The 13,041-nt window shown below is 37.9% G+C and overlaps 1 protein-coding gene across 1 annotated transcript in view; it reads right to left on the minus strand.

Annotated features, from left to right (window-relative positions):
* Positions 1–13,041, minus strand: part of CPSF3 (cleavage and polyadenylation specific factor 3) — a 44,536-nt gene that overhangs the window by 14,311 nt on the left and 17,184 nt on the right. Inside the window, exons 8-12 of the mRNA XM_059078377.2 lie at positions 12,457–12,632; positions 11,279–11,437; positions 10,184–10,330; positions 7,543–7,695; positions 578–686 (exon numbers count right to left, since the gene is read on the minus strand). Coding sequence (XP_058934360.1) covers positions 578–686; positions 7,543–7,695; positions 10,184–10,330; positions 11,279–11,437; positions 12,457–12,632 — 744 coding nt within the window. The remainder of the gene's footprint in view (positions 1–577; positions 687–7,542; positions 7,696–10,183; positions 10,331–11,278; positions 11,438–12,456; positions 12,633–13,041) is intronic.

Raw genomic sequence — 13,041 nt, forward strand, 5'->3', positions numbered from 1 at the left:
ACGAACCCGCGTCCCCTGCATCGGCAGGCGGACTCTCAACCACTGAGCCACCAGGGAAGCCCTATTTCTTAGTCCTTGATAAAGCACTTTTAATTTATTAGTGCCATATAAATAAAATTGAGCACAGTTATTTACTTAAATTTAATATGATAGTTACTGCAAAAGTAATGACAGCTTAGCATTTACACGTGCATAAAACACAAGGCCCAGCAAGCAACTTAACACTACAGGTCATAAAAATCAAAAAGCTTGTGTGGGGAGTCCAAAATTACTTCAGGAAATAAAAGTAGCAGTATTCCATGGTGAAAGGTAGAAGACAGGCTTCAGAAGGCAGTAGTCAATCGTTCTTACAGGGGAACTTATGTTTCCAATTAAGAAAAAAGTTATTTAAATATTGTAATAGTTCAAGGAAGATTTCTTTTTTCAAATAAAGCTAACTAGATTATTAAGTTTCAACTATTTATACTTTTGTTATTTGGCTGTTACTTAAGATTTGGGCACTGGGTAAGAGAAGTTTTTGAAGATTTTCTTTAAATGCTAAAATCAAATTACATTTGACATTTAATAGTATACTTACTAGAGAGGTCACAAGGAGAAAGTATGTGATAATTAAAGTTTCTTTTAACAAGTATTCCTGAGACCCGCTGGCCTTGTTCTGGTTTTTTGTCTGCTAAAAAGCCCATGACCTATTAAAAAGAAAAATCAAAACAAAACAATTTGAAGAGAACAGAATCTTGTAAAATGAAATTAATTATTCAGGGACTCAATCATAATGATGACCATTTGAACCATGAAAACAACCCATGAATCTAAACATGAAAAATATACAATGTTATGTACCTCTCTGACCAGGGCAGTAACAAGGTTACCAAAAGACCAAAAGCAAGACCCACGGGGGCAGATCTGGCAAGAATGCTTCGGTTCCATTAGTTCCAATCAGTTCAGCAACCAAGTAAACCTACAGGGCGCTGGGGCTTAAAAAAGCTCTCAACAGAGACAGCATGGTGGGAAGGGTAGCAACCGAGGGCCAGACGCGTGTGGCTCCCTCAGGCTGGCTCTCAACCCTGTACATGGAGGGAGCCCCATAATACACAGATGCAAGGCCATGCCAGACCCCAAAAGCAGCAGCATCTCTGAATAAAAAGGTCTGTAAAGACAGGTATGGATGAACTCATACAACTGAGGGGGAACATTTTCTAAGAGAAGAGAGTACTGACTGTTCAAAAACTAACAATAACACCAAACAAACAAACAAACAGACTCTTACAAACACTAAATCCAACATTCTTAAATATAACTTTTCTCAGCTACAAATAAATGAACTCAAAGGGGACAAAGACCCTATATTTCATATTTGTTTACCTTTCATCAGTTAAGGGCAGATGGCAGCGGGGCGGTGGTAACATTTGCTGTTGTAACTATAATGGGACCTAGCTCTGTTTCACATGGTTTGTCGGCGCTATTTTCTCCTTAAATGCTGGTGACTTAAGGAGGCTGATTTCCGTGCACTGGCATTCCGGACGCTGACGAGGTGTCTGCCAGCAGAACCAAGTACCTTGGAGAACAAGACTGAGTGGTTCTTCTGGCTTCACCCTCTGCTGCCAGCCTCGGTTTCTTTCTTTATTCAGCTGTGTGCTAGTTCCCAACATGCTGATTTCTTACACGCACACAACTGCTTGGCCTGACAATTCTCGACAGTAGACCGCATGGATTTTTTGATAGTTTTTGTCGATCTGATTTCTTTACCTCCTTCTTAGTTTCTGTTTTACACGCCTGAGGATGGCTGCCATAAATCTGACTTCTCCCGAAGTAAGGTTATTACACTTGAGGAAAAAAAATAACTAAAGCTAATGATTTTAAATAAAACTATGGCTAAAATAACAGAACAACACTCTAATACAAAAACTACATTTGGGGAAACAGACATTGACAACAGTTTCTCTATGCCTGTATAAAGTTAAATATAAAAATGACACATATACCTAAAGTGTGTTTTCAGTTCTAGAGTCAAAAAAAATTTTTTTTTTTTACAGCGAAAGCAGTTCTAAGAGGGAAGTTCATAGCAATTCAAGCTCACCTCAAGAAACAAGAAAAATCTCAAATAAACAATCTAACCTTACACCTAAAGAAACTAGACACAGAAAACCCAAAGTTAGTAGAAGGAAAGAAAGCATAAAGATCAGAGCAAAAATAAATGAAATAGAAACAAAGAAAACAATAGCAAAGATCAATAAAACTAAAAGCTGGTTCTTTCATAAACAAAATTGATAAACCTTTAGCCAGACTCATCAAGAAAAATAGGGAGAGGACTCAAATCAATAAAATTAGAAATGGAAAAGGAGAGATTATAACTGACACTGCAGAAATATAAAAGATCATAAGAGACTACTACAGGCAACTATAGGCCAATAAAATGGACCACCTGGAAGAAATGGACAAATTCTTGGAAAAGTACAACCTTCCAGGATTGAACCAGGAAGAATCAGAAAATATAAATAGACCAGTCACAGGTAATGAAATTGAAACTGTAATTTAAAATCTTCCAACAAAAAAAAGTGCAGGACCAGATGGCTTCACAGGTGAATTCTATCAAACATTTGGAGCAGAGTTAACACTTATCCTTCTCAAACTCTTCCAAAAAATTGTGGAGGGAGGAACACTCCCAAACTCATTCTGAGAGGCCACTATCACCCTGATACCAAAACCAGACAAAGATATCACAAAAAAAGAAAATTACAGGCCAATATCACTGATGAACATAGACACAAAAATCCTCAACAAAATACTAGCAAACAGAATCCAACAACACGTTAAAAGGATCATACACCATGATCAAGTGGGGTTTATCCCAGGGATGCAAGGATTCTTCAATATATGCAAACCAGTCAATGTGATACACCAAATTAAAAAATTGAAGGAGAAAAACCATATGATCATCCCAACAGATGCAGAAAAACTTTTGACAAAATTCAACACCCATTTATGATTAAAACTCTCCAGGGGGCTTCCCTGATGGCGCAGTGGTTGGGAGTCTGCCTGCCGATGCAGGGGACGCAGGTCCGTGCACCGGTCCGGGTAGATCCCACATGCCACAGAGCGCCTAGGCCTGTGAGCCATGGCCGCTGGGCCTGTGCGTCGGAGCCTGTGCTCCGCTACGGGAGAGGCCACGGCAGTGAGAGGCCCACGTACCACAAAAACAAAAACAAAAACAAAACTCTCCAGAAAGTGGGCATAGAAGGAAACTACCTCAACATAATAAAAGCCATATATGACAAACCCACAGCAAACATCATTCTCAATGGTGAAAAACTGAAAACATTTCCTCTAGATCAGGAACAAGACAAGGATGTCTACTCTCGCCACTATTATTCAACATAGTATTGGAAGTTCTAGCCACAGCAATCAGAGAAGAAAAATAAAAGGAATCCAAATTGGAAAAGAAGAAGTAAAACTGTCACTGTTTGCCAAAGACACGATATTACACATAGAAAATCCTAAAGATACCACCAGAAAACTACTAGAACTAATCAAGGAATGTGGTAAGGTGGCAGGATACAAAATTAATGCACAGAAATCTCTTGCATTCCTATACACTAACAACAAAAGATCAGAAAGAGAAATTAAGGAAACAATTCCATTTACCATCACAACAGAAAGAGTAACATACCTAGGAATAAAGCTACCTAAGGATGCAAAAGACCTGTACTCAGAAAGCTATAAAACACTGATGAAAGAAATCAAAGAGAACATAAACAGATGGAGAGATATACCATGCTCCTGGATTGGAAGAAGCAATATTGTGAAAATGACTATATTACCCAAAGCAATCTACAGGTTCAGTGCAATCCCCATCAAATTGCCAATGGCATTTTTCACAGAACTAGAACAAGAAATTTTACAATTTGTATGGAAACACAAAAGACCCCAAATAGCCAAAGCAATCTTAAGAAAGAAAAATGGAGCTGAAGGAATCAGGCTCCCTGACTTCAGACTATACAACAAATCTACAGTAATCAAGACAGCATGGTACTGGCACAAAAACAGAAATATAGATCAATGGAACAGGATAGAAAGCCCAGAGATAAACCGACGCACATATGGTTGCCTTATCTTTGACAAAGGAGGCAAGAATATACAACGGAGAAAAGATAGTCTCTTCAATAAGTGGTGCTGGGAAAAACGGACAGCTACATGTAAAAGAATGAAATTAGAACACACCCTAACTCCATACACAAAAACAAATTCAAAATGGATTAAAGACCTAAGGCCAGGCCTATAAAACTCAGAGAAAAACAAAGGCAGAATACTCTATCACATAAATCATAGCAAGATCCTTTTTGACCCACCTCCTAGAGTAAGGGAAATAAAAACAAAAATAAACAAATGGGACCTAATGAAACTTAAAAGCTTTTGCACAGCAAAGGAAACCATAAACAAGATGAAAAGACAACCCTCAGAATGGGAAAAATATCTGCAAATGAAGCAACTGACAAAGGATTAATCTCCAAAATATACAAGCACTTCATGCAGCTCAATATCACAAAAACAAACAATCCAATCCAAAAATAGGCAGAAGACCTAAATAGACATTTCTCCAAAGAAGATATACAGATGGCCAACAAATACATGAAAAGATGCTGAACATCCTAATATTAGAGAAATGCAAATCAAAACCACAATGAGGTATGACCTCACACTGGTCCGAATGGCCATCATCAAAAAATCTACAAACAATAAATGCTGGAGAGGGTGTAGAGAAAAGGGAACTCTCCTGCACTGTTGGTGGGAATGTAAATTGATATAGCCACTATGGAGAACAGTATGGAGGTTCCTTAAAAAACTACAAATAGAACTACCATATGACCCAGCAATCCCATTACTGGGCATATACCCTGAGAAAACCATAATTCAAAAAGAGTCATGTACCAAAATGTTCATTGCAGCTCTATTTACGATAGCCAGGACATGGAAGCAACCTAAGTGTCCATCATCAGATGAATGGATAAAGAAGATGTGGCACATATTTACAATGGAATATTACTCAGCCATAAAAAGAAATGAAACTGAGTTATTTGTAGTGAAGTGGATGGACCTGGAATCTGTCATACAGAGTGAAGTAAGTCAGAAGGAGAAAAACAAATACCATATGCTAACACATATATATGGAATCTAAGAAAAAAAAATGTCATGAAGAGACTAGGGGTAGGACGGGAATAAAACACAGACCTACTAGAGCATGGACTTGAGGATATGGGGAGGGGGAAGGGTAAGGTGTGATGAAGTGAGAGAGTGGCATGGACATATATACACTACCAAATGTAGCGTGGATAGCTAGTGGGAAGCAGCCGCATAGCACAGGGAGATCAGCTAGGTGGTTTGTGACCACCTAGAGGGGTGGGATAGGGAGGGTGGGAGGGAGGGAGATGCAAGAGGAAGAGATATGGGAACATATGTATAACTGATTCACTTTGTTGTAAAGCAGAAACTAACACACCATTGTAAAGCAATTATACTCCAATGAAGATGTTAAAAAAAAAAAAGATATATGTACCACAATGTTCACTGCAGCGCTATTTACAATAGCCAGGACATGGAAGCAACCTAAGTGTCCATCGACAGATGAATGGATAAGGAAGATGTGGCACATATATACTATGAAATATTGCTCAGCCATAAAAAGGAAAGAAATTGAATTATTTGTAGTGAGGTGGATGGACCAAGAATCTGTCATACAGAGAGAAGTAAGTCAGAAAGAGAAAAACAAATACCATATGCTAATGCATATATATGGAATTTTAAAAAGGGGCACTGATGAACCTAGTGGCAGGGCAGGAATAAAGACAAAGATGTAGAGAATGGACTTGAGTGAATGGGGCGGGGGAAGGGGAAGCTGGGATGAAGTGAGAGGGTAGCATTGATATAGATACACTACCCAATATAAAATACATAGCTAGTTGGAAGCAGCCACAGAGCACAGGGAGATCAGCTCGGTGCTTTGTGACCACCTAGAGGGGTGGGATAGGAAGGGTCGGAGGGAGATACAGGAGGGAGGGGATATGGGGATATATGTATATGTATAGCTGATTCACTTTGTTATACAGCAGAAACAAACACAACATTGTAAAGCATTTATACTCCAATAAAGATGTGAAAAAAAAATTTTTTAATGCTGTATACTGCATTTCTTGAGGATTTATAATGCACAATGGCCTAATAAAACCTCTGGAAAGTCTCGCTATAAACTCAGCTTAATTTTGTTCAACTCGGCTTCTCCTCAACTGACCGAAAAACTTTCTTTTTCTCCCCACACTGCAACCAGTAGAGTTTGGGATGTACCCTTCTAGATTCCCAACTGTAAATATTCTTATACCTATAGAATATACTTTTCTACAGGTATAAGATCTCTTCCATTAAACTGGCCCCTGGAAAGTTTTGTGAACAGTAAGATTCAGGAGTAAATACAACCATTTGCTCTTCTTTGGCAAGAAGAGCCTCACATCCTAATTTTTGCAAATTTTCCTCAAATTCAACTGCAAGAAACGATATTCATCAATTAGCTTCCTCATATTTGGCTCATTATGTACTAAAACAATTCTGTAAAGTTGCTCATTACCATGTTTGATATTTAAAACTTCAGACAGGACTTCCCTGGTGGTCCAGTGGTTAAAAATCTGCCTTTCAACGCAGGGAACGCGGGTTTGATCCCTGGTAGAGGAACTAAGATCCCACATGCTGCAGGACAACTAATCCTGTGCACCGCAACTACTGAGCCTGTGCACAACTACTGATCCTGTGCACCACAACTAGAGAGAAGCCCGTGTGCCACAACAAAGAGCCCATGTGCCGCAACTAAGACCCAACGCAGCCAAATAAATAAATATTAAAAAAATAATAAATATATAAAACTTCAGACAGATAATTTAAAAGTTTCCTTTAAAGGTATCTTAAAAAGATTTTTGATGAACAGGAGGTAAAAATGCAGACTTCTTATAGCATCCCTCTAAAATCCCAGGTAAGGGTTTTTTTGGTAACCATTTCTTTTTTAAATTTTGAACACCTTATATTTCATCATCAAAAATGATTAACTCTTGAAAAGACAAATCTTTATAAATTCCATCATATCCACAGACATTATGTTTAGATATGGGCCTATTTTTAGATTCTTAGGGAGAATGCCAAGAGGTGGACAGAATACTGTATTGGATGTAGTGAAAAACAGTAATGGAAAAAAACAAAACAGTAATGGACATTTGTTTACTCTCTAACATGGGTATGAAAAGTAAGTGGGAATGTGGATTAAAAGCCATCAGACTGAAGATCTAATTTATTTGAAAATTTTCCATGTGAAAAACAAATTAGTGGAACCCAAAAAAGCCTAAAAGCACAAGGATCAAGGTCTTACAGCATATTGAGTAGGCAGAAATCATCGTTGAGCACATTATTTGATTAATTAAAAGCTGGATATTCTTAAGAAGTATACATTTCCCTAAAGGGATTAGCCACTATTTGGAATGGACAGGATTAAAAACCATAACCTTTTACCTTGGCTAGTTTTTCTCCCCTGAAGTTCAAGGTCACTGCTTCTGTATTCCGAGGATTATGAACCTCTATGTGAACTTCATCATTATCTTCATATTCTCGAATCAGGGCTGCTTTCAATCTGGCCATTTCGTTTTGTTCTCCATGGACTAAAATCTACAAAGTGTAAATTGCAAAGGAGCACAGGGAAGCATCCTTAGTTCAGATTAATGATGGCTGTTATCTGAATTAGTTAATTATATGAAATGGAGATATAATTGAAGTTATTAAACTTTACTACTTTTAAGGATCTCCAGTCAATCAAACTTGTGTGACGTTTTCATTCTATTTGGCTTTAAAAGATCCTTAAGTGGAACTATTTCAAGAGAAAGTAAAGAAACTTCTTTTCTGTTCCAGTTTTTGCCACTACCGAGATACACAACTTTGTGAAAGCCATACTTTTTCTAAGCTTCTGCGCTCACACTAGAAAAGGGCTGGACCAGGTGACTTCTGTAGTCTCTACCAGCTTTAAATTCATATGGTTCTTGTACGCGACTATTGCTACTCCTACTATCTCAGAAAACGCTCACAGTTTTCTTCAGGTTTCTTAATATACGACTAACAAAATAAGCTTTTTATGTGAAAAAAAATGACTTCTGATACTTTATTTGTTAAAGTAATATCATATAAAATATTCCAGAACCAAATGAAACCATGTTTTAGAGAGGTGTTTACAATTGCATTAGCTACCAGTCTTTCTAATTCACTTTCATAACTTATTATTTATAAGACAGATCATTCTTAACCTATAGACTACTGGTAGATGATTTCCTGCCTGGACTAAAAGAAGGTTGTCCAGTGTCACCACTAGGCAGAGGCATATGGCCTAGACATGATGAGCCCCAGCTCTGGGGCCTGGCTGCTGTAACACAAATCTTGGCGTTGCCACTTACTAACTGGGTAACTCTACGCAAGTTATTTAACATCTTTGTTTTCTCATCTACAAAACAGTTGTTGGTTGTGAGGAGTAAGCGACTTGATACATGTAAAACACCAGTACAGTGCCTGGCGCACAGTAAATACTCGATAAACGCTAGCTATTATTTACCACTACCACCAACACTACTATTACTTTATCGTGTGGACAGACTTGCTGACTTGGTTATTGGAGGAAGGTAAGCATCAAATTCAATCCAGGAATTTAAACTGATGGCAGAGACAGAGTCTGGAGAGCAACAAAATGGGACCGAGGACGAGGTGGTGATTCCAGAGAGAAAGAGCAGTGCAGCTTATCCTCCCCAGCTTTAAAATCTGGGAGGATATCCATAAACAACACACACCAGAAGGCACCCATGAACTGCCTGCACTGTAACTAAACTTGACGTGCTATAATTTTCTCCACCAAAGAATCTACTCATCAAGGGCCAATGGTAACTACCTGTGAGGACTATATGCTAGAAAGAACTAAAAAACAAACAAAAGGTACACAAAATGCTCAGCATCGTTGGTCACCAGGGAAGTGAAAATCAAAACTACAAAGAGGTACTACTTCACCCTTACTGGTATGGTGACAATTTTAAAATGGGAAAATAACAAGCAGACAAGAATATGGAGAACTGGAACCCTTGTGCGTTGCTGGTGGGAATGTAAAATGGTGTAACTGCTATGGAAAACAGTTTGGTGATTCCTCAAAGAGTTAAACACAGAATTAGCCCATGATCCAGCAATTCCACTCCTAGGTATATACCCAAAAGAACTGAAAATGGACTCAAACAGATAGTCACATGCCACTGTGCACGGCAGCATTATTTACAATGGCCAAAAGGTGGAAACTACCCACGTGTCCATCAACAGATGAATAAACAAAACGTGGTCTATACAGACCATGGAATATTACTCAACCATAAAAAGGAATGAAGTTTTGATACATGCTACAATCAGAAAGGGTACTTCATTGCTTCATCTGTTCTCTAGACTCATGTTCCGTAAGTGTTCCTCTAATTTAAAATACTTTTATTTTTAGCTTAACTCTCTCCAGTCCCCCCATAATATAACCGTTACTGTAATAATTACATAAAACTTAAAAATATAAACAAATCACATTAGTAAGGAGCTGTGTAATGTATTTCATATCTAACTGCATCTTTAGCTTTCACTATTATGACTTGCCTTTCTCCTCTCTTCACATTATTAGGTATTTCCCATTTGCCAGGCACCCTATTACGTGCTTTAGATATATGTGCTCTTATTTGGTCCTCACAATAACTTCATGAGGTATTATCCTCCCTATTTACACATGAGCTAAGGAGAGGTTAAGTAACTTGCCCAAGGCTACAGAGCAAGTAAGGGATGGAGCTGGGACTCAAAACAGTCACATTGCAAAGCCAGGGCTCTTAAGTGATTGGGGAGGCAGCAGAAAAGAACAGAAAGAACGCTGGAGCTGGTAGATCTGAGTAAGAGATGCCATGTAAAATGGAGAAGACTGAAGTGCACAGCTTGCCTAGCTCAAAGGGGAGTGGTAAAGGTCAGATGCAAGTGCATGTGAAGGCACTGCTGAGAGCGCTACCGGCTGCTGTAAGGAAGGCAGTGTCTGCTCTGAGAACCAGCTGCTGCTGGGCATGCCTCTTCCAACCTTTAATGCTGAAAATCAAATTCACAGACTAACCACATGAGGCGGTTTCAAAGCACGAATAAATTCACTGGTTTGCTGGTAATCTGTGTGAGCAGAGAAAGAAATGTAATCAACAGACATTTTCAGTGGTAGCTTCTGTCCGGACATGGTAGTGATTTCTTCAGGTTCAGACATGATATGCTGTTAAAAAACAAAGAAAAGTAATCAAAACAAAACACATAAACTCTCTAATTAGAAAAGAAAAGGTACATTTTCTACTTTTTCACCCAGCCATAAAGTCTTACACTAATTTAGGACCTTTAACACAAAAAGCATTCTAACACTATTGACTTAGCAAATATCAAATACTTCTTTTCTCGATCAAGCAAACATTTAATCAGGAAAGTAAGCAGACTAACAACAATTTGATATACCTGGGGTCCTCGAAGTGAAAATTATAACTTATGATTAGAAAGGTACACTTGTATCCCGAACTATCTGCTCTAAAAAGTCACTTTCCAGGTAAGAGGATTTGTATAAAGGACAGATGTATTTCTATTCTGGACATCTATTTTAGATACACAGCCAACACTGTCTAAGTGACTTACAGAGTAAGGTAATGTAATAAAAGTGATCAAAGCAGGGAATCATAATGTATTTAAAAAAATAAAATTGAAGTTACCGATACAAGATAAGAGAACGTGATGCAAGAATATTCATAAACTTTCTCTAAAGTTTTGCACATCAATGTCCATATACCTCAGAATTAATATCAACCATCTTATATCAAGAGTAAGATAGGCAGTCAACCCAAACACACCCTCCAGCTTTTCAAGAGAACACTTATTAGTAAACCTCTTTCTCATCAGACGAGGGTATCCATGTGTTTGCCTCAAATAGATTCCCTTCCATTCTTTTTTTCTTACTGCAACCAGATGAGTGCGTCTCAAACTTTCTCGTGCCGACCACTCACCTGAGGACTTCATTCTTCAACCTTAAGAACATCTCCAGCTGCCTACTGCCATCCTCATTTTAAAAATCAAAACCTGCACTATTTAAAGAACTACTTCAATGGAAAAACCTGGGAGGATACTGCCACCTCTGCAGCCTTGATTAGGAAGAACACGATGGTCTCAGGCTCTGACTGACCTTGGCAAGCGTCCCTTCTACACAGTATCCCGCTATGATGACACCATTCCTCTTATCAGTACACCAGCTTTCAAAGAGCTCTCTGGATAAGCCACTCTGCATCATGCCTGGGGAGGCCATTACAACGCTGGGGCCAATGTCATCGAAATGATCCATGCTCTGAGAAACAAAAGGGAATGGTAAAAGCATGTTAAATACCAAGGTTTGACGAAGCATTCCTTATTTGTAAAGAATACCGAAAAGTGAGGTAAAAAGGTTAATCACATGACTGGAAGGGCCTTGACAAGACTAGAAAACATTTTAAGTCTAATTTCCAAGTCCCTAAACAGTTTATTTAGGCTGGGAATGAAATGAAAACAAAATGATAAAAAGCAATTAGTTCACATTGACTTCAAAACCTTCTAGGATAGCTAAAAGACAATTAGGACCATTTTCAGTGCCTAGCAGGCAGGCAGGCAAAAAGTAAACGGATGAGTCAAATGGGTTTCTATCCACCCAAGAGAGAACTCTGAAAGAATTTCCCCGAAGACTCACAATGGCTTTGCACACTTCATCAATATTTTGAGCTGGCCAGAAAATCTAACTAAAAAGTTTAACATTGTTTCGAGGGAAACCTTGGCTCTAATTCCTAAGCAATTAACTTAAAAAATAATACTTTATGAACAGAGCCTATTGACAACTGGAAGACCACTTATGACTTGAATTATTTGGGGTATTATGTTTATTATGATTAGAGGATTAGTTCAAATGAAACATTTTTTTTATATTAAAGGAAATCAGATTTTACTGAATGCCCTAGAAATATAAACATGAAAATTTTCATATATGGAATCTGTAGTGCTAATCAAAAAGATGATTAGGTTTGAGTAGGAACAGAAAAAATATGTAACAGATATTTTTCTCATCAGGGCTTCTTATTTCTATGGCAGAGAAATCCAAGTTATTTAGCGATAGTAAATATTGAGAACATGCAGAGACTTGGAACAAGTGGCTATATTTGTTTAAGCAAAAAAGAATATGAGTTGCTAAATTTTTGATTTCCCTCAGAAAAGTGATGCCTGCTTCAGAAAAGGTAAGACTCCAGCAAGGATTCAGCCACAGAATCAACGTCAGGCATCTCCTACTACTAACGACTTACTTGAGTATTATCTGTCCTTCTTTCTTCTACAAGCACTCACCTTAAGGTTACTAATATGTTTGAAAACAAAGGGATTGTTGATGTTGATCTGTTTGCGGATTTTGTCATTCATGGCATTTACATATGTCTGGTACACTGCCATACACTTCTTGGCCAAAGACGATGCATAGTATATTGGAATATCATGGAGTTCTGGGTGATTCTGCCAGTACTCATCTAGAGAGATGTTACAAGAAACAAATATGTTGTTATGTGGAGTAAACAGTTCAAATAATAAATGACATGTACAATCAGTTTTTTAAAATTCAGACAAGAAATAAAGCACATAACTATATTTTAAAGAGGTTAAGAAAAATTAGCCTGGTCTTAACTCACACTTATAAAACAAGAACTTCTTTCTTTCCTTCTGTTTTTTTAAATTGGAGTACAGTTAATTAAAAATGTTGTGTTTCTGGTGTACAGCAAAGTGCTTCAGTTATACATATATATACATTTCCTTTTCCATTCTAGTTTATCACAAGATATTGAATACAGTTCCCTATGCTATACAGTAGAACCTTGTTGTTTATCTCTTTTACATATAGTAGTTTGTATCTGCTAGTCCCAAACTCCCAAAGTATCCCCC

The sequence above is a fragment of the Kogia breviceps genome, chromosome 11, assembly GCF_026419965.1.
Source record: "Kogia breviceps isolate mKogBre1 chromosome 11, mKogBre1 haplotype 1, whole genome shotgun sequence".
NCBI classification, from domain to species: domain Eukaryota; kingdom Metazoa; phylum Chordata; class Mammalia; order Artiodactyla; family Physeteridae; genus Kogia; species Kogia breviceps.